Raw genomic sequence first — 27802 nt, 5'->3', positions numbered from 1 at the left:
TGGCGAATTTTTACTTTAAATTAGCGAATTGAGTCAGGCAAAATCCTTATTTGGTGCAGCAAAATTTCCAGAAAACCTCAAATTCAAACATAATACATGCATTGATGCAATATATAATAATTTATTCTGTATCAAAAAGTGATTTTGAATTCACATAAAATCTTGTTTTACAATTAGCACGAGCATTTAATATGAAAGCCATTCACAAAATATTTTTAAATACCCTCATATGCATTTTTGAACATTTTATGTTGATGTAAATAATAGAGTATAAATTTCCCATTTGAAACTTCATAGTTTGCAAGGATCCATTCATAAAGCAGCGTCTGCAGTTTGGCAAACATTTTACATACATGCATATGTACTAAGACCATAGATCCTCGGGCCAGTTACACAGTCATGGTTTAAATATAAGACCAATCTTAGACCAATTCAGTTTTATAGCCAATCTAACAACTTGATCTAAGACCAGTTTTGGATTTAAATCACGAGTCATGCGTGCAAGAGCGGTATGTGAGACATTGTTGACAAAAAATTAAAAAAAATACTAAAAAATATAGTTGATTAATAAATAGATTATGATAGGTCCTAAAATTCAACAGCAATAGTAATCAATTCATTATATGAATATAATAACATAGTGTATTTTTATAAAATGGACATGTTAGTTGTGACAGCAGTGATAATACAGTACTTCCTCACATGATTATACAGTACAATACAAGTACCTCCTCACATTCAACTCTATCTAAAAAGTATACATAAATATATTGATAACAATTTCTATAAGTTATTACAGCTGTAGCTGGTATAGGGGGTCGGATATTTTTACCTAGGTCCGAATTTCATACATGTGTGGAAAAATATCCCAAGAAAAGGTTGGAAATTCGTAATTTGTCTTGTGAAACTCGACCAGTGAAATATATCCGATAATTGGTTATAACAAAAAAGATTTTCCTAACGAGGTTCCGTCGTAATAAATAAATGAGCGCTATAATATGTTATTGTAAGTTTGGCAAAGCTTAGACTACATATGAAAAAGGAATATTTTATAAACAATTCTTTTTCTATAGGCTATGCAGATAACACGTTAGCTGCCAATTACGAGATATCTTGTATTTCCAGTGCTTCCATCATTGCCACTACGAGATATCTTCTAGCTGATCTTTCTTATATGCAATTTTAGGTTTAGATAGATAACTAGATAAATTCTTTATTAACGTGACATGTGTCTTTACGTTGAATTGAAAAATTTCGACACCGGGCCCACTGTGCCTATAAGTCACCTAAAAATCGACGAGTTGTGGGGATCCCGTTGTAGCAGCAACTGGTGGCAGCATCTTTTACTAAGGTTGTTGCAAACGTATTAAATAGACATCGATGTAATCAGATCGTAACGATATTTTATCGATGGATCTGTAGAATAGGACATCATCGATTTGTAAATCCCTAAATGTCTCTGCGGCAAAGGCAGCGGTAGAACCAACGTAACGTACCAGTACCGACCGAAACAATCGAGAAAATTCTCCCAGGCGCCTTCGTCGTAGTCGCGGGCGCCGTATATCAATTCGTACGTCGTTTGACCGCGTAGAATCAAGAACGCTTGAAACCCGACGAGACTGCCGGTGAAAAACGCACAACTCAGCGAGGCGTACATCAGCGTCACGTAAAACAATACGTAAATACTGACTTCGTGTACGAATAGGTGAACGTACAGCGTCGACGGTAACAACGTGAAGTAATTAGTTACCGACGTGAATTCGATGTCGTATTTCGACGCGAGGAAATACGGCATCAGATAAAACGCGTAGCACGTCGAGAAGCACGCATACACGAGAAACATGAAGAAATATTTCTGATTGTAGAAACCGATACAACAGGAAACAAAGAAACAGTGATGATCGCGTTTCAGTACGCATTTATTGCACAACGCGCAGTGGTGACCGCGTGGCGGGATCTTTGATCGACACGTCTGGCAATATAACAGCCATTCCTCGTCGGTTTTCTTCGTATCGGTCAAACGACGCAGGTCGGTGTTCGTGCTGAGAAACAGGATCGAATTACCGACGACCTGTACGGCGAGATACCAGCTGAGCAGACGGTGAAAGCCGACCGACGGGCCGTAGATTTCGGGAACGATTGAACCGATACCGACGACGGCAACCGTCCAGACCATTGTGTAAACGAAAAACGAACCGAATATGTTCATCAACGACATCAACCGCCATTTCCAGTGTACCGGTCTCATTATCAACACAAAGTTCGGTCGCAGATTACTCCACCACGTTTTCAACATTTTTCGCAGAGCTCTGAAAGACACGATATCAAAATCTATAGTTTGATACATACTCTGGTGGTACACGACGCTCAAGGGTTCAGAGATTAAACTACAAACTGATAAATAGTTAGAGTTATAGGCTGGTTAGAGTTAAAAATACCAATATAATGGAAAGCGCCTATGAAAATTGTATTACAGTGAAAAGTGCGCAATAGAAATCAAATTACTGTTACTAATGCTAAAATTATCAATGCCCGTTTGTATTACCTAAACTTGGTTTCTAATTTCGATAACTGTCTAATTGGGTAAAAAATCCTGGTCCAAACTGTATCGGTTTAGGCGTAGTTTACAACTATAAACATTTCTTATTGCCTATTTCTCAAAATTGAAGTTTTAAAGGAGTTTTGTGCATTCTGTTCAAATCAAAGGAGTTTCAAGCACATTTAAAAGCATTTTTGGTGAAGAAGATATGTTTAAAGAATCGAGTATTCGTCGTAGGGTCCCTGTACTATTTATTTTTACTTTTTTCACTCGAGTCATTATTTCGTAGTTTTTTGACTCGATGTTTCGTAGTTAGAATTTCATAGGTACCCAAACTGTATTGGGGTAACGGAAATGGCAGGATTATCGTAACGAACCAGTACGGTCCGAAGACGTCCAGAAAGTTCCACATCATCCGTTTCCGGAAATTGTGACGATCATACGCGAACTCGAAGCTCGTTTGGCCGCGGGATACGAGAATCATTTGCCAGACGAACAAACCGATAATCAACAGACCGGTTAGTAAAGCGGCATACATTAGAATCAATAAATAAAGCTTCTCGTTCGCGATGGAATGAGCGATGTAATAGTCGTAGATGGCGCGCGGTAAAACGGTTAGAAACGATGAAATATCGCGGAAAATCACCGAGTATTTCACACGTAAATGAAGCAGTATCAGAACGGCCGAATAGATGGCACCGAAACCGAGATATAAACAAAACATCACGAAATATTTCTGGTTTTTGTAGCCGATGCACGTGACGAGGAAATGACAATGATGATCGCGTTTGAGGATGCACGCGCCGCATAGACGACAATGGTGGCTTCGACGCGGCATCGGTTGGATACAAATTTCGCATTTCCGTTTCCCTTTGAGTTTACGAGTCGAGGCGGTTATTTCGATCGACCGGACTGCGTTATCGGCGCTGATCACTAAAACCAGGTTGCCGAGCATTTCGAACAGGAAGAAGAAACTGATCATGAAATGACGCGCGGCCATCGTCGGGTTTGTCGATGCTAATGTCGGAATAACGTCAAACAGCACGACATAAACCGACGATGATGTCATAGCGAGAAAATACACCAAACAGATTATATTCACGATTGATAGTAGTTTATATTTCCATGTGGCGCGGCGATCAATAATTAACGATACCGTATTTATTAAACCTCTCATGACTGATGAGTTTTTGTTACCGTTCCCTCGAGTCGGAATATGAGACCTAGCGCCGACTCTGTATACCTGACAATCTTATGAGTTACCCTCACAACTTCATATCAGGGTACCTCTAACTCCCAATACCAGACATACCAGATGGTAAAAACTATTAACTGCAAATGAGCACTTTCGCCTTAGAATATCGGCTAGATTCTTTTAGACCAATCAGAATAACGTACCACTTTCTCCTCGGTTTTAAACTAGTAGGATCTCTAATTTAGGAACTAACTGGTCTCTTCACAGATCTGAAATAATAGATCAAATTTATAAAAAGAACATAAAAAAATAATCAAAATTCAAAAATACATGAAATACTATTGAATTGTAGGCCTAGGCTATTAGAGTTATGGTTGATATTTGCTGATGCAGCATTATTTAAGCGAAAGCTATTTTGCGGACATCTAGGGCTAGGATTTCGATTGGGTTGTTAGCATCTAGTAGAGGGTTAGGTTTAGGGTCTGTTTTAGTTGTAATACGTTAATATTAATAACCGCATCAATAAATTTCAACTAGATTTGAATTTTTTTGTTTTTCATCGACGAATAAATAAATATTTTCTTCACGATTTTGTCTACTACACGACGTGTCTTTTAACCGGCGTTACCCAAATCAATCTTTTTGGTCGTTGTTCCTGTTGTTTTCGCTATCAACTGAATCTGTCACTTCTCAGCTTTCTTTATCGCTTAGGAAAAAGGTTTTATTACGAATATTGACGACAGCAAGTGCCATAAAGTCACTTGCCAGCGGTAGTGCATGAGTAGCTCAATAAAATTTAATTTACACGCGCCGTCTAGCGGATGTATGTTGTATATTAGCCAATCACAGCGCTCGTTACAAACGAACAGTGCGAGCAGCCATTTCTATGAGTTTTGTATATAACAGGTACAAATTTATGTTTTAACATCGATTTCTCTGGTTTATACGAGTCAATTGATTAATAAGTATTCATCAATGAACTTGATTTATTAATTACATCTCAGAAATAGCATAGTTCCTACCTTCCCCTGTCTGTAAAACCAGTTAATTTCACTCTGAAAAATCCACATCTGAGAAAATCTGAAAAACAGCTGATTTCATCAAAATCTGTCCAGCAGCCGTTTTCCGTCCTCCCGAGTCTGCGAATTCAAACCCAACATCCAGAAATGATATCCGGTTATTTGTGTCAGTTACTGTTGAGAGAGAGACTCAAAGAGAGAGAGAGAGAGTAAACAGGCCTATACCAGTATACAACTGACAAAATAGCAACACAGGCGCAGGGGGCAGGGGTGTATTAACTAGAATACAAGGCCAGTGGCTCAAAATCGAGATAAAGCAAGCCCAGCCAGTTTCCCCTAATGTCTGTTTTTTCATCTGACATCGAATCTTTTCGGGCCGGGATAATCAACCAGTCTAGCCCTGAGATATTGATGACGTAGTGCGAAATATCTCAGAAATAATTAAATAAGCCTGTAATTAAAGGTTACCAAAAATGAAATAAAGAGTTATAGAAATATATTTGATTACAAATGTAATTTCAAAATTCTAATTTGTAATTGTTATTTTGAAGCACCAATATTGATGACATAGTGCACATCGACTCACATAGAACCTCTTACATAACATATACTAGGTATCAGCGTAAACATATATAAACATTATTGTAGATCTAACGGTTTTTATGGGTCATCCTTATTACCGAGATGACGTATTTTACCGAGATGAACTGAGACGAACCGAGATGAAATGAAATATAGCATATCTATTTATTCCTTATCGATTTTAACACTTGAAATCATGTTATATCAGTAATAAATACCTTCTAGAATCATATTTTACATATTTATTTTATTTAAAAAAATTTTAACTTCAAATACGTAAACTCGGTTAGCAATAAAATTTCATTGAATTTGATTGATCGACGATCTCATCTCGGTAAAGTTAAGTTATTTTTCTACAAAAATATCCGACAAAATATGTAAAATATGACTCCAGCAGGCATTTATTACTGATATGATATGATGTCAATTGTTAAAATCGATAAGGAATAAATAAATATGTTATATTTCATTTCATCTCGGTTGATCTCGGTAAAATACGTCATCTCGGTAATAAGGATGACCGGTTTTTATGGCATCAAAAAGAAAACTAGAGCGAAATTTAAAAAAAAACGCATGTGGCAGAGAGTGAAATATGATAGAATTAAAAGATAGAATATAGTTGGTGTTATTGTTAGATTGGTTCCTAAGGGATCATTCATTTATTACGTACGCATAAAATTTGAATTTTTCAATGAATGAATGAATGAATGGTATGTTGATATTATCTTTGTTTAGGTCATCAGAATGCCTAAAGAGAAGAATAAATATGAACCACCAAACCCTCGTCGAACTTACACAATTATGACACCTGATGAGGCAAATTCTGGAAAAAAGTCACTTTGGCAAGAATTGGAAATATCAGGTATGTGGAGGAAGGAATGAGGCCAAATTTTTAATATCGAAACAACTCCTCTCTGAACTCAAACCGGTGGTTCCCACGGCACCATTTAGACATTTCTTTTAATAACTTGGAGCACAGATTTTTCCAAGCAAAAAAAATGGGAGGCCAAAGGGAAAAAATGCCGAGCAAAAAAACATTTTGTTAAGAACTGCTTGTTACATGGTTCTATATGCCGGGTGCGCTGATCGCTGCATCAATTGCGGGTAAAAATTTTACTCAAAGAGCTAAATGTGTTTTCTGTCTTGATGAAAAATGTCGTGGGCGTTGGGCTTCTATGTGTTATTTTATAATTTTAGCCGATTCACAAGAAAAAATTAGCATTTCTCGTGAAATAATAAATGCAGGGCTTGAATTAGGGCGAATCTGACCGACAGCGAGATACTATCGTAGAATACTGTCGGTGGCCAAAGCAACAAACAGTAATTTATTTATGTATGAAATCTATAACGATTTTGAATTTCATTCGTGTTGATTGTTTGTATATTTGCAGGAAACATACGCAATGTCAGCAACGAGTTATTCAAATACACGAATCTGACATCGTTATATCTAAATGATAATTGTTTGATTCGTTTATCGCCGGAAATTTGTAAATTACAACAGTTGAAATATTTGGATTTATCGTCGAATAAATTGCGCAGTCTGCCGGCCGAGATCGGCGAAATGACGAACCTCAGGGAACTTCTGCTCGATAACAACTTCTTACGATTGCTTCCCTACGAAATTGGCCGACTTTTCCAGCTTCAAACGCTCGGTAAGTTCGATCACCACTCACAGTTATTTGCGCAGTCATGACTTTCTAAGCTTGTACTTCAAATTTAACGTTTCGACTATATTCTAATGATCTGCAAGAAATTCTTGTTTGAGGTTTAAAATGGCTCTAAATATCTCGAATTGCCACAAGTGAGTTAAGCTGTTTCGCTTATTCATTCCCATTGTATTGTTATTTTGTAGGTTTACAAGGAAATCCACTTTCTCCGGAAATTTCATCGTTGTACAATGATATGAACGGCACTTCTAAACTATTGTCATTTTTACTCGACCATCTTCACGGTAAGACTGTTTACGCCACCTATAACATGGTTCATACACTATTCCTCGATTTAGTGAAAACCCACGTTGAATCAATATATTTTCAAGAAATTGTGCTAAACTCGTTGAATCTTGGCGAAGTCCTAAAAAGTCGATGTATTTTAAGCTCGGAAAATCAGAAATCACTTTCATTCCTGGCCTGATTAGCAAGGAATCTCGTTATGTAATTTACAGTGAACTTCCGTTAAATTTTGACATTTACTCCTTGAATCCTTATGAAATGGAATATCTGTAAAAGTGATATGAACCATGATTTATATAGGTTATAATTCTTTGCTACGGTAGAAAAGAATGTTGATTTTTGTTGGAGGCTGGGTAATACTCGAGTTGTTGATGCGAATTCTAAAGGCTATCGTCGACACCGGTTTAAGGAGGTGCTGCCATCTCTGACCCACTCCGCGAACTACTACTTAACCGAACAAAGAAAATGTATTTCTTTGTCATTTCATCATCCGTTTTAAAGATAATTTCCGCCGTTTTGAAATCAATCAAGGCCATGTAATCCATTTGTATCTGTTATCGTCGGTCGAATGACGCGATTATTGATTAGGCGGATTTTTTTCAATTATCCGGATATTAAATCGACGAGAAACAAAGGAAAAACAAACCACTTCAATTAACCTTCGATCATTCAGGGCCATCGATGATCATAAATACTACATTTCTACATGGTCGTAGATTTCTATTTCTAGTAATAGTTTTAAGTACGCTCGTTGCTATGAGGGAAATCGATACATTAACTGTGTGAAATACTGTACGGTCCACTTCAACTCCAAACCCTTCACCTTCACTCGATTGAATATGTTTCAAATTACAGAATCCATAGCTTTTGTTCGATGAACTTGTTTCATGGTATTATTAACAGGTTTTATGTTTCTGTCTTCCTTCAATATGCCCGGCGCCGTGACCCTACGACTCCTCGAGCCTTTCCTATATATGGAAAATGCTTTGGATGGCCACTGACCTAGAAAAAGTAACACGTAAATCGTGGAAAACTCCCTTGAAAACTCCATATATCCAGGAATGTCTATCAAATATGTTCAATGTTTCTTCCATCAACCTGCTGAGAACCTCTTGCAGCTGTGCATTATTCACAGGTTCAGAGTTTCTTCCAGGTTTTGAAATAGTGAACCCTGGACTGATGAGAAGCCAGCCATCACTGGGTAAAACAACTCGGTTGTTTCACCTCATTCCTGTTTGTAGACCTTATATTAAATGCAATCTTCATTATCACCACAAGTGACTTTAATGACAGCGTTCGTACGGGTTTTAGCAGAAAGTTTTGGAAAACTATGGAAATTTGGTTTTATTCTCGGCTGCTGTGGAAAAAGCATGATTAAATCAGAAAATCGTCTCAAAAAAGAATTTGCCCTCAATTTTGATAACAACAGGGAGTTCCAGACAACACAATATCCAGAGCCACAACTCATCCAAAAGCAATCTATGTTACTCTGAATTGGCCTATGACTTAGGGGTATGATGTATTCATAAAATGAATTGACCGGTAAGAACCCTGTATGAGCTACCGGAGAACTTGCTTTTAAATTCAGGAATTTCACTTGAACTCGGAATGAAATATTTGATCCATTGATAGTTCAGATTTTACTTAATTCATAGAAATCTCGTAATTCTCTGGTCATCCGAATTGAGTTCAACTGTTATTCGTCATGAGTTCGTCCATTCGGTAACTATTGACGATTCAAACAGAACATTGTCCGCCAAACTTTAGTTGTCGTAACAAATAATTAATCCACGCATATAATCAATGATGATGACCTTCCAATAAGAGATAGTTAAATCGCGATTGCGACGGTAGATGGCAGCAGCGGTCGCTCGTAAAGACAACAATATTAACATAAAATGACGATCGTGTGAGACAGATAGAGAGAGTGAGAGCTGGGATAAAGAGATATGAAGACGTCGCACACGATTGCTGAGTGCTGCTGCTGCTGCTGCTGCTGCTGCTGCTGTGGCTGCTGCTGCTGCTAGTTTCAGTGACATTCGACGACGCGTGCGCATAAATTAATCATTAATGAACAACGGCAGGTAACTAACGGTGATACCTCAGACGGGTCGATCGGATGGTTGCGCGACGTCTTTACTACTATTAGCAATTTGCCATTTTTAGTAGTAGTAAATATAGACAGTGGAGTGTTTATTGTTGATATTGTGTTTAAGTGGAAGGATTGTTGTCGCGTTGCTCTGAGCGCCATCGCGGCGTGTATTGCTTCGAGGGATTTTCTGCTGTGTGTGTGTATTGTGACAATGCGCTTTGATCGCCGATAGAAAGGTGGTTTCATATCAAATAGGTCAAATAGTTTTGGATATTGAACCCGATATAGTAGAGAGAGGTGTGTAGTACGCTGTGGTCTCTAGTAAGAAGAAGAGGGTCCGTCCGTCCGTCTGCACGGTGCTGGTCTACGTTGTTGATTTCAGACTCGTCGTCGTTAACCCTGGAATTAATCGAATCGTCTTCGTTTCTGCGGAGAGAGAATCAGTAATAATAAACACGTGCTGTGTTTGTGAGAGTGAATCATCTGCCCTTCACTCGCTCACTCATTCAGCACCTCGTTCAGAACCTCGTCTCTGTCGTACGAACTTACGTCCAGTCGTGAAACGTGAAAAGACCGATGCGTTGGGAATCTGCGGCACCGACCTCGTACCACCGTCGTGACTCAGTATTCGTCACCAACAACATTTTATTAAACAAACGCAGTGACCAGCAGCGAGTGTGGGGCCAGTCATCTTACGACCTACAACAGAAGTCATTTGAAGGTAAGTTCCACATTTTTTTTCTCATAGATGTGTAGACTATTGATATGTTGTCACAGGGCGACATTTACCTGCATATTAAACATATCAATCACTCAGGGAAATTTCATATCTATAAGAAAGTTTGGAATTTGTTAGATAAGCTGATAATCATCCAAAATTTGAGGAAATTGCTCGTTGAGATTGCTAGATGACGCGTTAAATCAAACAGTTTCGGTCTATATATTTTATATAAGACTGTATTAATTGATTGGATTCTCAGCTGATTGAGTCCAGGGGGAAAACGAGAACGAGTCTAAAGTGGCGCCCCCCTGTGTCAGATATTTCAGCTAGTTTTACACCTCATTTGGATCTTTCCTCTACAGTAAAACTTTGCCGTGCTATGATAAACTGGCAGAGAAATAACAAATTTGAAGAAATATTCAATTTTTGTCCGAGCTGGTCAAAAGTCTGAGTTAAGGCGATGTTTTATTGTATGTATTGATATAAGGTTTAAGATTGTCATTCTGGGGTTGCAGTTGGTCATAAGTTGGTTAGAGTTGACCGGTGGATAGTTGACATAGTGACAATTAGAAGTTCATTGTTACTTAGGTATTAATCCGCTGTTTATCTTTAACCAACCTTTGAGCAACTTAAGCAAATATGTGTAATTTGCTTAAATTATTTACTTTTTTTACGCGGATGTTGACAACGTTTTGCGATATTTTATAGTTTTTCCATCGAAATGCGAGCGCTGTGAAAAAATGTCATACAAATTCCACATGTCGTAAATAAACAAACGCCGTTCGTCCGCCTGCCTGCCTGTCCGCCTGTCGGCCTGCTCGCCTGGCATTTAGTAGCGTTTTTATGTATCACATGAATATATAATAATGTTGATTACAGTTTGGCCAAAAGCCACAAATCGATTATAAATCATTCACTAATATAGACCTCGGTTGAGGATTTGGAAGTCGCTGTAAAAAAACGTTACAATAATGTTTATATACATTGACACCCGCGTTATATAAGGAATTCTGTGTGAGTCAATGTCATCAATATATTACAATTACATTTTTTACGTTGATTTTGTGATTCATAACTGTTATTTTATTTTTGCTAAATTTTGATAATTATTTTTAAGAGGATTCGCGTTAGGTCATCGATATATCTGGTTAAAGCTTGTTGCCGATCAATTCAATTATCGATATTATATATTATTTTTCGCGGTGTCAATAAACTTTCGAGTTAGTTCTCTTATTCCATTATAATGTGTACTTTATTAGTGAAGCTACGTATTCTGCACCAGAAGTTTTAAAGGGGTGGTCAACCCTATTGTTATTATATCGACCAGCAAGTTACCCGAGTTCAAAGTCAATGTCCGATCGTTGCTTTGAACTTGGTTCCAGTGAAGCCGATTAAACACACACTAATTAAGCTTTATTTCACCAAAAATTAAGCTTAGTTTTAAATGTTTTATGTTGGGGGTTTTTAGATCTTAAACTCCCTTCATTTTGGCATCTACAAAGTACAACTAAAGACTTATGGATGCATGCAGCCCCGGTACGGAAAACACAAGTCTATTTTTACAAATCTATAATGCTGGTGGTTGGTCTAGAGGTCTTTTTGTACTCGGATTAGATTTTGAATTTAGAATTTTATCTTATACTAGCTGAATACCCGTCCAATGGACGGCTTTCGCGTTGAGCACGTGTTGGTCGTGAGCACACGACCTCGACGCATAAATGCCGAATCCTGATATTTTTGCTAACCAAAATCATTCATTTTAATTGGCGGGAAATGAATCTAATTGCTTCAAATGTTTAGAGTTCTTGGAACTATAAATGAAAAGATCTAAGTGATCTATTTTGTAAGTACTGCGTTATAATCTACGTAGAAGTTATTCATTTAGACACAGACTTGACTGAACGCTCGACTTAGGCATAAATTCGTATCCGTAAATAATAGAAATAATTCATCATAATTTGACGGGTGAATTTGATACGGGGCGCACGCCGTGTGTATAAACTATTGGTTGATTGGGTCACCTCGTTCGTATAAATACCCAACAACCCGACAACGAGAACTGTGATAATTCTTTTTCGGAAACGGGTCAAGCTGCAATTCCCCGTGCTGCGTAATTTTCAGAATTAAAAATAGATTTGTTTCTCGATATTTTTGGCTCATTCGCAATTGGGCAAACTTTATATTTTCGGCATCATCGGGAGATACGAGTAGGCGGGCCCCTCCCCTACTGCTATCAGCTATCCCGCTAGGTGGTCCATACTTGCATAGGACAACCCTATCATAATGTGGTTAGTTAAGTCAGGGAATAGTCAGGGAAATTTATTGAAATAGCAAGATCGCGAGTATAATCAGTTTCTGTCTATGTTGTATGTATTTGACTGTGTTAATCGATTGGATTCTTAGCAGATCAATTCAGGGAAAACAACTGACTTGTCAGGGAAAAAAAATTCTACAGTAATTGGGATTTGAACGATGCATAAACTACCTCAAAATATGAAATTTTCCCCTTTCTGCTTATATCCAGGAATGATTGATCCGTAGCTGATTTCATAGAATAGACCTGTAGAAATACTGAGAAAATAATATCATAACCATATACATAGGTTCAGTAATGGGTGAAGGTCATGCATTTCTCTTCCATTTGAGATTGTCGACAATGATAAGTAGAGCGGTATCAGCGCTCCGTAGATGACACTTTTCACTCCCCGATCCCCCCTCTCTCCCTTCCCTCTCCCCCCTCTATAACGACACCTGCAAACTGATGATTTGTTTTCATACGTGTCACATGCGCGTTGGTATTTTTTGCGACTTACAGAATATTTAGTGTAAATATAAAGGCATGTATAACACCACCGTTCTATCTATCTAGGTAACTGTGTGGTATCGGTTTTAACACCAGCTACAGCGTCTGTTGGGCTCGATATATTGATGTCTCCATGGACAACCCAATAGTCACTGTCAGTATTTTAAATTCATTATCGCACATTATTAATATCATCATCATCATCATCGGCGTCGTCGTCTCATCAACACGACCATGTCAAAGTCAATTTGATCATTCTGGTTATCTCTAAAAAAATGAAAATGGAGTCAATTTTCTCATTTATCCACTCGCGTCAGGGATGTATTGAATCTGGTATGAAAGCCTTGTGGGATTTCTGTTTTTTCATGTTTCCCCGTGTCGTATGGTTTCAAGCCCAACAGCGCGGGGAAACAGGAGACAGAAACATGTTTCCAAGCATTCGCCTGTGTGCGGTCACGAGGATCAAGAAACATGGTTTTGAGGGGGGGGTAAGGGTGGGGTATGGCGAATGCGTGAATTCATCAGTTATGCTTTGATACTATTGTGGTATATTTTTTACTCCAATGACATTAAACACCATCTGTTATTACTGAAATGACAAGATTTCTGATCATATCTTTTTGTATAGATTATTTTACTGTCATTGTCCGTTAGAACTATAGCTTTATTGCACTATTATAACACACTGCCTTGCGTTGAGTATGATCCGAATGTCAGGCTATGACATGTATTACACATAATACAATAGTCTGTCATTCTATTGTCTTTTGATCTGGTTTTGTGTATCTAAACCTTGTATGGTAAATCATGAAGAATCGACATTTTCAAGAAATTGTCAATATTTCTTATTTTAGCTTGAAATGTGCTTTATAGAACCAAAAAACAACCGTTAAAACCAACCAACAAACCAACCGTAGAAACATAAAGTTTCCTTGGGCATGACATTGGTTTAGTATACATTTTGTCTTGTTTCAGCTACAGCACCTTGCATGAATTGAAGCAAATTTTGCCGAATTCTGGATGTTTATATAGAAAAAGTAATCGGTTAAAAAAGAAGAATTTCATTAAAATTTCTAGTTGAACCGACTGACTATTAGATTAGAGCTGCATTCAGTAACATGCTCCTAGTGTTTTATTTACGGCTTATTCTGACCATGGTTCAAATATGTCACGGAGTTTTCTCGTCTTAAAAATTTCACTCCATAAAAACAAACGCCTATCTTTCTTGTGGCCGATTACACTTGTCAGTTACATGGGAAACAGCTTGGATATAAATAGGGAAAGGTATGGCCCGGTTATATGTATATATCTCAAGAATGTATAAGTTTTCTATCGCACATGTCTTCTATGTGTATCCCGTAACACAATCTGTTACACCTTTTATACAATATATAAATCATCAGCGTCTGTAAGAGACACCCCCGGTTGGTTAATATATGAAAATGATCTGACGCGTGCTGAGAAAAATGTTCATCTGTCTGGTGAAATAGTTTCATCAGACTCAGGGCGGTGGGATGATGGTAGTTATCGAAAACGCGATTTCATCAGGTTTGAAAAAATTTTAAAGTAAGGTTTATAAATATAAACAGGTGTGCTGAAATTCATATTAGTAGAGTGTGAATTCGTGGAGATTGCTTAGAACCCTTGAAAGTCTCGGGATAGAATTATGAAATTGTACTGCATGTTTTCAATGATAGAACTCTCCACTGATACCAGTGATCACTTGCACAAAAATACCTATAGCTGCCATTCGAATGCTGAGAGACAGAAGGGAGATGTTGCAGGATTAAGAAGCACCAGATACCAAATATCGGGGGGCTCAGATCAGATCAGACCCCGTGTTAACGCTGTGACTAGCCCTCAGATCAGATCAGACCCCGTGTTAACGCTGTAACTAGCCCTCAGATCAGATCAGACCCCGTGTTAACGCTGTGACTAGCCCTCAGATCAGATCAGACCCCGTGTTAACGCTGTAACTAGCCCTCAGATCAGATCAGACCCCGTGTTAACGCTGTAACTAGCCCTCAGATCAGATCAGACCCCGTGTTAATGCTGTAACTAGCCCTCAGATCAGATCAGACCTCGTGTTAACGCTGTGACTAGCCCTCAGATAAGATCAGACCCGTGTTAACGCTGTGACTAGCCCTCAGATCAGATCAGACCCCGTGTTAACGCTGTGACTAGCCCTCAGATCAGATCAGACACCGTGTTAACGCTGTGACTAGCCCTCAGATCAGATCAGACCCCGTGTTAACGCTGTGACTAGCCCTCAGATCAGATCAGACCCCGTGTTAACACTTAGAGATTTATTATTACGTACAGGTTTTTTATTATCTATATCTCGTCCCTGGACAAATTATTGAGTCATATTTTTCACACAATGCGCGTATGTCGGTCTCTCAGTGAGTGATACTGCATCGTAGTAAAATATCATCGATTATTTTTTGCCGTTCGTTTGTCGTCGTCAAGTACCAGCTGGTCGTCTGTACAAACACACGTGGACCAATCGTATAGATACGTATACGACAGCGCCGTCTAGCGGAGCTGTGCCGTGTAACGCTGCCGTCTTTGTTTGGATTTTGACGATTGTTAAATGTCGCTCAGTCGGGTCTAATCGGCTTAACCGTTATAATAGAACAATAGATCGTTACAATAGAACTGCTGCGACAACGCGACACGGCAGCAGAGCGCGGCGGTATTCAGTTTGATAACTGTTTAGAAGTCACTTTATGATGACTTTAATTCGTCGGTTGTATAAACCTTTGTATATCGTTCGTACGCAGAGAAATGACGATCCTCTTTATTGAATAGAACATTTGTTTTACCATATCCTGATTAACAACAGCCGTGATCTCGCGATGCCTTTTTCGGCCCGTGCCGAATTTGGTCCAGGGTAACTGTTCACACGCTTGCCAAATGGGCCCGTGCCTGTTTGGCCCCGACCAAACACATTGGACCAGACCAGAGCCAAATTTGAGTACGAGTCAAATGATTGCGTGTGAATTGCAACTGGTTGTGGAAATGACTTTGTTAAAGCATTGATTGGTTTACATGTGAACGTGCTGTTTAATTAGGCAAAGTCCGCGCTATGGATTGATGGACTGATTTCGATCACCCAGAATCTTTTCTGAATTTAACTACAGGCTACCTTTTCGTGCTTGAATTGAAACTTTACTCAATTGCTGCCTTGCATCCAGCAGGACCAGGCGTGCTACGTATTTTAGGACGTGTGTTCGATTCTAAAATGGTCCGTTCCAGGTACGAGCGAGCCTTCTATTGAAATTGAGGAGTTACGTGGTATTTCACGCGTATCAAACTATTTTATCCTTAAGTTTGACCTGAATTTCAGATAAGTAAACGGTTAATGCAGAAATAGTGTCGGATAGCAAATATTTGAACAGCTATTAAAACGCTGCATACTGTGACCTTGTATCTGATGATGTTGACAGATTTTCACAGAAATACCGGTATTTTTATAAATATGGAACCGGTCGACCGCTGAGATGTCTTCTTGAGATCTCGTTTGCTCGCTTCAGGCTGCATGGACAATTATTTTACCCGAAATCGGGTCAAAATCGGGGTGGCGCCACTGAACTGGAAATCAAGGAAAAATCGGGGAATTTTATTTTTTTTCATAAATCGGGGAATTTTGTAAAAAAAAGGCTATAATTCAGGGAGATTGCGCGTAAAATCAAACAGTATCAGTCTATATCTTACGTATTTCACTGTGTTTATTGATTGGATTTGGAGCAGATCAAGGAAAACAACGTTAGGGGGAAAAGCAAGCGAAATAAAAGTAGCCTGCACCCTGACAATGATATGATTAAAACCTGCTATATTTACAAATTTGAAATGTTGAAACAAAATTCATAATGTCAGACCCAATAATGGAGTTTATATAGCGCAACATCGAGCTAAGATTGGATCGCTTCGCAGAGAAATGCAGAAAAAGTATTTTAGATTATTTTGTTGTTTTCGTTAGATCGATTTAAGACACGATCCTCAGTGTTTCGATTTAGACCTGAAATTCTCTATTTTCTACTCTGAACGTTGGATGCGATTTCCATATTTAACTATTTCGATATCCGCTCTCGTCCTGGGGAGGTAGGTGCGTTCTCGGCAGGTGCCTTCGGTTAGTAAGCTGCTCACAGATCGGATGCATAAAACATTTTTAACCTCGCCCTATTTCGGTGAACCTCCTATCAACCCTCCCTGCATTCCGCTTTCATGATATTTGTGAGTGATAATTACCACCCGGCTGAATAGACATTAGAATAAAATTAGAATTATAATCATACTTAATGATGGATTATGAATTTCCATAAGATTTCCATATTGATTTCTTGACTATTATTCATTATTCTGTAAATGGATTGAATTAATATAAATAGTTAACACATGTTTAACACAACGGTTGACATTGATAAAACATCAAGTACAAATCACTTGTCCTTTTTCCGAATGGAGCAGCAAGTAACGCTCATGTGATTAAGTCAGAATTCTGTTCTGGTTTATGGACAATATTCGACTATTATATACGTGACCTGATGTTGTCCTGTATTTTATATTGGATCACAATATAACAAATCTCATTCAGACCTATTCAAGTGTTATACTGATTTTGAGACAGGCATGTCTAAAATAGGGTCTGATTGCTGTGCGCTTGGTATACTTTTCATTGTGGTCGTTGAGCTATGCTGTTTGTAGGGAGGGGTGGAATCAGTCTTTAAATTCACGGGAATCAGTCTCTTACCAGTCATTTCGTCATTTTGGCCAAAGGAAATTTCAATGAGATTTGAAACGAATTTGACGACATAAAAACTCAATAGAGTTAAAAAAGAATGTGTCATTTCGATTGTGAAGTTTTAGAATTGATTTGATTCGAGCCCGAAGTCCGGCCAAATTCCTGACAATAGTTGTGACTGGTTTAATGTTTGAATTGATGTGTTAGCATTAGTCACTTCCTGCGGGGCCAGTTCATCTGGGTGCGAAGGTCAGTGGCAGGACCCATCTCCCTTTCACAAAAATCCAGGTACCTGAGAATGGAAAATCGTCATTTTGACTTAGAACTCGCCAAAATCCTTATTAACTTGATGTGAGTGGAGTATATCAAGGGTTGACTGTATCCACTCATAATATACTAGTCAAAAAGTCTAGTAATTCTTTAGTTAAGACAGTTTGATCTCCGCAGGTTTTTAGAGTTCACATAAGGCGAGCTGTCAGTTGTATGGCATCATGTAGAAAATTAAATTCCACAAATAGAAATTAGAGCAAAACGTGTTGTATGAATGAGGATGTTTGACAGTGTGTAGGGAAGTTGACAGTGTTAGTAGAACAGTAAAATCTAATTTTCTGTTATTAGTAGTCGAGCAGTCTTTGTCTCCATATATGTACACACAGTGGCACCAATAGCTTCTGTGAATTTCGTTTGTGTGTATTACATTTTTTAATGAGATATTTCTATGAACAGACATTCAGTGCAATAGAGACACACAAATTATTAGAACGATGAGGTAATTTCAGTGTAGTTTTACAACGGCCGATGCAAGTTCATAGTTGGGGTCAGTTTGGGGCATCGGGCCTAAATAATTTGAGTCCGTTTAAAGTCTTCTGTGATAGTTTGAGCCCGCAGTATCTGGGTAGGGTTCGGAGTCATGTTATATAAGCAGAATTGACTATCATTAAAAATACGATATTTTCGTAGTCAATCATTGTCTAAAATATCATAATTTTTTCTCAATACTGATTTTATTTACTGGTTGTTTATACAAAACGGTCTCCTAGATCAATAGTATAGTCAACAGAGACATCGATTTGAAAAGGGTTTGTAGCGTGTGAACAACAGAAGACCACTCTACCGCGTCCACTGCATTCTTAGAAAAACAGAGTATTAATAAATCAGAGCGCGAAAAACAGCGGAATAATAGAGAACTGTGACTGCTACGAAACGAACAATCGGTTGAATAAAACTTGTTCGAGAAAAAAAAAACGAATGCCAAGTATTTTTACTGTTGCGGTGTATAGTCAAATACAGTCAGTATCTGGACTGCCTTCGAGGAAGAATTGATCGATCTACTAATATCTATAAGCGTCGGTGGTAAACAGTAACCACAGCGTGTGAGGGGTTCATTACTAGGAATTTTAGGAGTGAACGAATGTTGTCATCGGAATGTATGCGTAATATCTAACAAACTGTAGACTTACTCTCTCTTATATCAGGAATATCTGCATCTCGGCTCATTGTGAACCCGTATACAACCATTGGGAATTAATTATCAGTGCATTTTTATGAAGGTAACTAAGCTATCATTTATTAGAGGTCATATATTCAGACATGGCGTTATTTTTGGATACGGTGGAACCTTGTTTTAAGGACGGTGTATATGCCTGTGCCAGACAGGGCGCGGGTAAACTATTTAATCCGGTGGCCATGTCATAAAACAGTCATGGACCAATTTGGCCTGGGTTTGAATGTTTTTGGCCCTGGTGTAACGCAGCACGGGCCACACTTGGCCCCGGGTTAAAACCGCTCATACGAGGATTATGAATGCGATGATTTCAGTGTACGGTTTATTGCAGGAATCAACTCGTAACCTCGAGATCATCGAGTCTGAATGTCGCGAGATTATCGAGTCTGAATGTTTTATTAGACATTTCACTTGTAATCGGAGAGTGTTAAGTTTATTGATAAGAATTACATATTTACGATGGTTGAATTCAGAGGCCTCCGATAGCTGTCGATACATTATTACATTGCTGCAAAATATGAATTATTATCCAGTGGTTTTTAATTTACAGAATCAGCAGGTTCCTGATTACTAATCTAGCTGTGTATCTGGGCGTGTATTAATTATCGAAGGTAGGGGGATTGTTATTATAAACCTGTTGAAATGAGAATTCGATGCGACCTCCAGAGATAAGACTCGAGTTTCATTAGCAACTATCAGTTTAAAAGGGGTTTGAATTATCCTCATTGAAAGCTCGAAGCGACCTATAGTCACAGGGATGGATCCAGGGGATGGTCTGATTTCCCGTTGAGGTTGCCCTTTTCATTAACGAGATAAAGTTAATTAGATAAAGTCATAACCAATCTTTATGAAAATTCAAAGAAACATCGGATCACAGAAACACGTTCAATAACAAACATGTTCGATCTTGGAAACATTGTTTCCCGAAACAATGTTTCTCGTAAACATACAGAATACAGGGAAACGTTTTAGAAACATGTTTCTTGTTTCTATGTTTCCCTGTGTTATATGTATATACGTTGAGCCTAACTCACATTGTATTATACTCTACTATAGTATGTAATCAGTAGTATCTTGTTTGATGGTTACCGAGACCAGTCAACCTGTCACCAAACAAACAACAATCACAATCATTTATTCATTCATAATTCATTCATTTCGTGCTCGGTATATTTTCGAATGTAGTTTACGATGTTTGTAGTGAAGTTAGTGCGCCAGCAGCATCTGTTGCTCCTCCGGGGTAAAATATCTGTTTGATCCGGGGAAAAAGTGAGATATTTTATTCATTGCGGGGCTAGTGACAGCGGCTGATAGAGTTGTATGGATCATTCAGTGGTGCTTTCTATACTCTTTTCCTTACACATACGTTATAGAACGTGATTAGAATTTGAAACGCTGTATAAAAGAAATTAGCATTTTTGATGTTAGTGACTACGATGAAATAGAATACCATCGCCTCCTGTAACGCCGTGCCCTCAGTATTTTAATATGTGTTCATATTAGATTGGACAACAAGTTCCAAATTGAATTCATCTAATCCTTATTACATTTAAAGTCGCCTACCTGCCTGGTACAGCTACATTAAATGCTCAGGTGAGGGGGGGGGGTTGATGGGCGGCGAAGGGCGCTTTGCTAATAACCTGCATCTGAGCCTGTTGAATTTGACTTTACTACCGAACTTCGCGACTGCGTTGAAATAAAACTGTGAAACTCTAGTCCAGATAGGCTTACATATTATCAGAAATGGTAGGAATCTGCGCTTAACTTAAGAGTCAAACTTAACAAGGAACTCGAGGACTAGATCCTTAACTTAACCAGGAATTGCAGGATCCTTAACTTAACCAGGAATTGCAGGACTGATTAGGTCCTTAGGTTAAGGGTCAAACTTAACCAATAACTATATAACTTGGTCCACAACTTTATGGTCAAACTTGACTGATTTTATTTATACAAATATATATCTCATAGAATAAATCACCTGTATTTAGTAATACATTACTGTATGAACACGTGGCAGGATTATATTTATATATATATATGTGATCTGCGCAGTTCCAGGTTGAGCGTGCTACTACGTGTTACACAACAATGTGTTACGGTTTGTAGAGTTGTCACCCGAAATTAATCCGTTGTTAATGATATCTTATTGAAATAACAGTTTCTACTTGAATTAGCTTGTGTGGTTCAGTCAACATGTCATCAGGGATTTAGTAATTTAATTAGACTCTCTCTCTCTCTCTCTACTCTAAAGCATGCGTTTTGCGGGTTGATATTTTACTCGCGTGTTTGACACTCGGATTTACATTATACGTTAAAATCAGGGCGCGAATTATTGAGTCATCATAAAATTTTTAGCAGTTTAATGGAATAACGCGATTTAGCGACATGTTTTCCACCTCTGTCTACTGTTGCTAGGTGCAGTTATCGATGTCTGGATAATTGCCTAAAATATTTTGAGGTATCAAAACGTTGCCAACATAAACGTAATTATTATCGTGAATACAACACTGGAGCCAATTCATCGATGTTCTTACTCTATTTACTGCCAAATTCCACGTAATACTGGAACCCATAGTAGATTTGCATCATCGACTCTAAAACGAATTAAATAGTTTTTGAATCTTTAAATTGACCCGTTATTTATTTGATAGATATCGTTTGATTTGTTTTGGGTGTCCCTTATAAACCCCACCACACTTTCAGGGAACGAAAACAAATCACATTTTAGAGTCCATGGTTTGAGTTTTGATAGTGAGTTCGTTACGTAGAGTGAACTGTTGAACTGGCTCCCGGGGTAAACTTCCAGTTATTGGTGTTAGTCGACTATTTTGCACTGAATTTCAGTCCCTGGAAATAGCGAACCATGCATCAGTTCTGTATATTATGTTATATGCTTCCAAAACCGAAAATCCTGGCAGATCATCTGGGAATCTCTGGGCACCCCGGAATCCTTGGGCGCCAGGGAATCTCCGGGCATCCCGGATTCCTTGGGTACCAGGGAATCTCCGGGCACCCCGGATTCCTCGGGCAAACCGTTGATGGAATTAATGTATATGCGTTGGTTTTAATATTCGTTCTATTTTTGTTATTTTGCAGATTTTGTGAAGGAATTTGTGTCACGTCGACGAGTGAAACGATGACTGCAGATTAGTAGTAAACAGCATTTTATAAAGCAAGAAATCAAATCCGCAAAAATAGTTTTCGATCTTTTTTTCACCAAATATAATGATGGTCGTTAAAAAGAAATCGACCGCCGAAATATCGGTCGGTAATCTGGAGGTGGTCAGCGAAGAGAACTTCCTGAAACGTCTCGAAGGAATGTCGGCGTCGTGCGAGGATTGTCGCATCGAACGACGCAAGTGTTCACCGCCGAAAAATAAACGCCACGGTAAAAACCGTAAGAAGAACGGGTCGTCGTCGACGGCGACCGCGTCTAACCGGCAACAATCGAAAACGCGGACGAATTCACCGATCGTGATCAAACTATCCGATTCGTTGAAAGCTACGATGAATCGACGCCGAGGTTCACGCGCGTGGAAAGACGACGCCGAACAAGATGGCGGCGGCGCGAGGGACGACAGCCCGGCGAATACGCGCAATCGACACCATCAAAACCGCGGCGGATACCACGGCGATAACCATCATCATCAACGGCGCGGAGGGGGAGCGCCGCAGAGACGCAATCGCAAGAATTTCCACAGTATGATTTCAGCGATCGAGAAAGCGCACTGGAAAGAATTTCAACGCGGTTTGACGCTGAATCTGAACGACGCGAACTGCGACCATCATCAGAGAATGTTGAATAACGCGAGAATATCGTACTTTCATCCGTTACATCAACAATATAGAAACAATAACAACAACAACGTGTTCGTCACATGCGCAAATAACGTCCATCTTATTTGTAACGATCTACGCAGCGGTGGCGCCACCAGTTCGACGGTCGTGAAATCCGATTCGGTCGAGAGCGTCGTCGATGATTCGGAATCTTCGTCGCTCGTGTCGAGCGCCGATTCGTCGTCGCCGGTCGAGTCCGATAGTTCGTACGCCGACGCCGCTGCCGTGCAACGATTCCGCAAAACAGAATTACGCAGTTTAGTGAAATTCGCGACCGGCTGTTCGTTGACGCAGTATCGATGCGCGCAGCTCGACTGTCCGGACTGTTTCGCGGCGGCGGCCATGACACCCGGCGCGCCGTGGTTCCCGCTTTCAAATCATAAAAAATTCGACTTAATCGAATTCAACGACGACGAAGCATTTTTCGCCGAGGAAGAAGAGAAGACGAATGATGAAACGTCGTCGTCGTCCTCGTCGTTAGTTTCCTCGTCGTCGCGTTCGTCGTCGGTCGACTCGGACGAGCTTCCGTCCTCGGAAACTTCGTCGACCGTTTCGGACGCCGGCGGTGGTAATAGTAACAACGTGGTTACGGATGCGAAACTGGACGTTCCGGCGTCGAAATCGCGTCTGATCGATCGCAAAATGAACCGTAAAACAAGTAAACAACAGCAACGTCGGAATTCAGCTGCGCGCGGCGAGAAACACGGAGAGAAACACGGCGAGAAACACGGAGAGAAACACGGCGAGAAACACGGAGAGAAACACGGAGAGAAACACGGAGGAGAGTCGCAGATATTCACAATCACGTCAAAACGGTCGAATAACGAGGATACAACAAACGACAACAGTATCTACATCGATTTAACGGGAGTCGATGTCGAACTGACCGTGTTTTATCATTCGAAACCATCATCTGATTGGTGTTACTCTTCAGCTGCTGCCGCGAACTCAGCCGCCGCTGCTGCTGCTGCTGCCGCTGCCGGGTATTATTACTTTTCGCCGGGATACCACACCGGGTTCTATCACCCGTCTCATCACGCACCGGTTTATATGTCACCTCAGAACGTCGTAGCCGTACCGCGACCGCTCTGCGTGCCCCGTAATCATGATATTCTGACATCGGCGAAAACATGTATGATTCCTGCACACGAGATAGAAACATGTAAGTGTTGATTTCAGCGAGTCGCGTCTGACTGACTGGACCAGGTTTATCTCTGACTGACTGGACCAGGTTTATCTCTGACTAACTGGACCAGGTTTATCTCTGACTAACTGGACCAGGTTTATCTCGGACTGACTGGACCAGGTTTATCTCTGACTAACTGGACCAGGTTTATCTCTGACTAACTGGACCAGGTTTATCTCTGACTAACTGGACCAGGTTTATCTCTGACTGACTGGACCAGGTTTATCTCTGACTAACTGGACCAGGTTTATCTCTGACTGACTGGACCAGGTTTATCTCTGACTGACTGGACCAGGTTTATCTCTGACTAACTGGACCAGGTTTATCTCTGACTAACTGGACCAGGTTTATCTCTGACTAACTGGACCAGGTTTATCTCTGACTGACTGGACCAGGTTTATCTCTGACTAACTGGACCAGGTTTATCTCTGACTGACTGGACCAGGTTTATCTCTGACTAACTGGACCAGGTTTATCTCTGACTGACTGGACCAGGGTTACCTCGGACTAACTGGACCAGGTTTATCTCTGACTAACTGGACCAGGTTTATCTCTGACTGACTGGACCAGGTTTATCTTTGACTGACTGGACCAGGGTTACATCTACTGACTGACTGGACCAGGTTTGCCTCTTCTGACTGACTGGACCTGGTTTCATTGTGACCAACTGGAGTAGGTTTATCTCAACTAGACCATGTCTATATCTGTGACTGGACCGAGTTTAGCGACTAGACTAGATTTATTAGTACGGCTGGAACAGACTTTTCCATGTGAATGGACCAAATATATCAGTGAGATTGAACTGGGTTTATTATCACTAACTGCACCAGGTTTCTTCGTGTTTTATGATGTGAAACTGTTTGCACCGTGAACGTTCTGAGACGTCAATATGTCTTATCAGAGAACGAGAATCACTTCTCTTTAGGGAAGTATTTCTAGTGCCTTTTTAATGACATTCCTCAGAAAATAAACTGTTCTCAGGAAAGACCGCAAGGAATTTGAACTGAAGGTGGTGTAGGGTGTAGACACATTGAATTTTCCAATGACCTGTCTACGAACTTACTCAGTGAATCGGTCGATTTGTTGCTGTCCATTGATTGGGGGAGGGTGAGATATACATATATATATATATATATATATTCATCGAATTCATTTTTTCTCTCGCTGATTGGTTTAGTTTTTAGTTCACTTCATTCAATTTAAGTGAAATGTAGAAGACCGAGTAACTACTAGTGAACGTGGTGGATCCTCACTTGCCACGAGTGGAAACCTCAGAGGCATCCTCATTGATTTTGTCGACTGATATTTTACGTCAGAGTCGACGCAATTCGATAGTCACTGATTAGAAATAAATATTTGTCGAAAACCTCGCGAGAAAATGTCGTCGTGAAACAGCAAATATTACGACGAAATTGAAATTATAGATTTTCAATTGTTTCGCCAGTTGACTCTAGAATTGATGCGTGATACCGCTAGTGCCAACTGCACTGCAGTCATACAACTGTCAACTACATCGCACTTCAAAGTTCATCCATACTGTTTACTATTTATTAACGTTAACATTTTACTTTAAGTTCCATTATGGCTCATTTAGCTGCGACCTTTTCGATCTCGATCGGTAGAAATTGAAATAATGGCCGTCCAACTCGAATGGTAACTCTACTAACAATCGTTTTATCAGGTCGGAGTTGAATAAACTGTTGTGGAATTGCCGAGAAAAAGAAATATGTCGCGAGTTCTTCTGAAGATTGTTTCGTAGAATCGGAGTGTTTTGTCGTATATCGTGAAATCGATATCGAAATATCGAGCTGTTTTCGTTTAACTGAAACGATGTATAAATAGTTCTTTGAAAACTTGTTTTCCTCGGCGCTACGTTCTATGTTATGTTATTAATGCATTTTATAGGAATTGCGAACAGCGTTTGCGGAAAAAATGAATTCATAGTTGTTTGAAAACCTGGTTAGTACTAGAAGTAGTTTTTCATACATAATTCATGCATTTTACATGAAATATTAAGCGATAGGTATCGTTATATGTAGATAAAACCAACGAGTTGTGTGATCGGCGGTCGAGTTAACAGAATTTTTTTTTTTTATTCGAAGTACATAATTGGAAAATATTAAGCGATAGGTATCGTTATATGTAATATATGATAAAACCAACGTGACACGATGATCAATCGGTTAATTGTGTCGCCTAGCGTTGATCGTAGATGTTTTACGATGACGAGAGAACATCCTCAGGATGATATAACAATGACGACGCGCGCACGGAGGCTTTGTCTCCGCGCACGTCATGCGCACGTGAGTCTACTCAACTCTTGTTTAATAATACATGACTATATGTAATACTGATAATTGATTTGAGGACATGAAATGAAACCGCGGTGAAAAGCGTGTATTTATTATAGTCACGAAGAGCGACACAAATTATGTGTTAGTTGGAAACGTTGAAATGTGTTATGTTATATCCACTCACCCGATCGTCGTTCATTTCACCTGCTTCGCGCTATTTACGATTCATCATTTGAAATCGATATTTTTTTTTGGGTCGATAAATCCTGGTATTCGATGAATCCTGGTACTCGGTATATTTCGTATATATCATGTGTTGATTATCACGCCAATCGTGATTGCGTGTATGTTTGGCGCAGGGAAGTTGTGGGTGTTTATTAGTTGGATTACGTCCTGTACACGTGCCGATCCAGGATGACTTGTACAAGTCCATCCAATTTCTTTAGTGCCCTTTGTCCATAATTGGTGCATTTCAGTTCAGGAGTACGCCTAATATTGCCTTTTCCGACGATTGTAAAGCGCCTTTTACAATCAGCCCTCCAGTAAAGGGGTACAGTTTAAAGTTTTGACACCAATGTGTCTTTGCAGAACGTGACAAGTTCTTCAAAATTGTCCCCTGGCTGCGGCCCTGCTGTATACACCCCTTAACGACTGGGCTCACCCTATAGATGTTACAAGCGCTTGCGTGCTTACTGTTGTCTTCTAGAACTGCGTACACAATTCAATTCAATTCAATTAATTCTTTATTGTTCCGTAACGTAGTTAAACATTATAAGATTAAGTACAATAAAGACAGGGGGATAAAATATAACATTTTAAGGATAGAGATAACAAAAGCAATCACATGACTTCACACAGGAAGTTTAACACTGTTATGTAGAAAAACTGCTTCACTCATGAATAATAAGAGATAAGTTGAATTGCGGAACTAATGAATACATGTCCTGTGGGCGTGTACTTCCTCTAATAGATACATCCTTGAACTGTCGTGGCTTTCTTGTAGGAGGTAAAATTGAAATTAGATATTTGCTTTTCAAATCCTTCGGGAAAAACTGACTTGAAATCTTCAACCTTGACTTGACGCATGGTTCAAATTTACCCAGGATAGCTCCTAAGGGCCACACCTTGGGAAGCTACTTTAGTGTATGAGTCGGCCACACCTAGTGCAGCTCCCATAGTGTAGGAGTAAAAACCATATGTAGGGCAGCTCCTATTGTCAAGGAGTAAGAACCATGTGTAGCAGGGCGGTTCTAATAGTAAGAACCGTACATAGGGCAGCTCCTATGAAGGAGGATAGTGATGTATGAGAGATTTGCACACTCATCAGTCAG

At 39.5% G+C, this 27802-nt stretch overlaps 4 protein-coding genes across 7 annotated transcripts in view; 2 read left to right on the top strand and 2 right to left on the bottom strand.

Moving 5' to 3' along the window:
• Nucleotides 1–111: 111 nt before the first annotated feature.
• On the bottom strand, nucleotides 112–4495 carry LOC141903835 (uncharacterized). Its single transcript, XM_074792173.1, has 3 exons — nucleotides 4363–4495; nucleotides 3938–4003; nucleotides 112–2309 (listed from the first exon to the last, which is right to left on the bottom strand). Exon 3 carries the CDS (start codon nucleotides 2294–2296, stop codon nucleotides 1367–1369), a length of 930 nt encoding a protein of 309 aa, XP_074648274.1. The 5' UTR covers nucleotides 2297–2309; nucleotides 3938–4003; nucleotides 4363–4495; the 3' UTR covers nucleotides 112–1366.
• LOC141904519 (palmitoyltransferase ZDHHC22-like) lies at nucleotides 2787–3608 on the bottom strand. Its single transcript, XM_074793111.1, has one exon. The coding sequence runs from the start codon at nucleotides 3606–3608 to the stop codon at nucleotides 2787–2789; it is 822 nt and encodes a 273-aa protein (XP_074649212.1).
• Nucleotides 4496–5851: 1356 nt separating the features above from the next.
• Nucleotides 5852–10002, top strand: LOC141904518 (CCR4-NOT transcription complex subunit 6-like). The gene is made up of 5 exons (XM_074793110.1): nucleotides 5852–5920; nucleotides 6071–6197; nucleotides 6727–6990; nucleotides 7191–7289; nucleotides 9893–10002. Exons 1-5 carry the CDS (start codon nucleotides 5852–5854, stop codon nucleotides 10000–10002), a joined length of 669 nt encoding a protein of 222 aa, XP_074649211.1.
• The window catches only part of LOC141903833 (uncharacterized), a 37529-nt gene continuing 19183 nt past the window's right edge, over nucleotides 9457–27802 (top strand). The window contains exons 1-3 of one of the 4 annotated variants that reach the window (XM_074792171.1): nucleotides 19188–19200; nucleotides 19705–19765; nucleotides 22251–24153. In XM_074792171.1, the coding sequence (XP_074648272.1) occupies nucleotides 22380–24153 (1774 nt within the window). In that variant the 5' untranslated portion in view covers nucleotides 19188–19200; nucleotides 19705–19765; nucleotides 22251–22379. Of the gene's footprint in view, nucleotides 10104–12978; nucleotides 13061–18951; nucleotides 19201–19704; nucleotides 19766–22250; nucleotides 24154–27802 lie in introns of those variants that run through there. The other 3 variants (XM_074792168.1, XM_074792170.1, XM_074792169.1) reach the window with 3 other exon arrangements.

The sequence above is a fragment of the Tubulanus polymorphus genome, chromosome 4 (assembly GCF_964204645.1).
Source record: "Tubulanus polymorphus chromosome 4, tnTubPoly1.2, whole genome shotgun sequence".
In the NCBI taxonomy this organism is placed as follows: domain Eukaryota; kingdom Metazoa; phylum Nemertea; class Palaeonemertea; order Tubulaniformes; family Tubulanidae; genus Tubulanus; species Tubulanus polymorphus.
The sequence above is the reverse complement of the archived record's forward strand: the minus strand, read 5'-3'. Positions and strand labels throughout refer to the sequence as shown.

Bases quoted from the DNA above. Each gene is read 5' to 3' on its own strand.
- LOC141903835 (XM_074792173.1), bottom strand. From the start codon at position 2,296: ATGTTGAAAACGTGGTGGAGTAATCTGCGACCGAACTTTGTGTTGATA.
- LOC141904519 (XM_074793111.1), bottom strand. From the start codon at position 3,608: ATGACATCATCGTCGGTTTATGTCGTGCTGTTTGACGTTATTCCGACA.
- LOC141904518 (XM_074793110.1), top strand. From the start codon at position 5,852: ATGACCGGTTTTTATGGCATCAAAAAGAAAACTAGAGCGAAATTTAAA. The intron at 5,921-6,070 runs GTGAAATATGAT...ATCTTTGTTTAG, and splicing joins AAAAACGCATGTGGCAGAGA to GTCATCAGAATGCCTAAAGA. The intron at 6,991-7,190 runs GTAAGTTCGATC...GTTATTTTGTAG, and splicing joins TTTCCAGCTTCAAACGCTCG to GTTTACAAGGAAATCCACTT.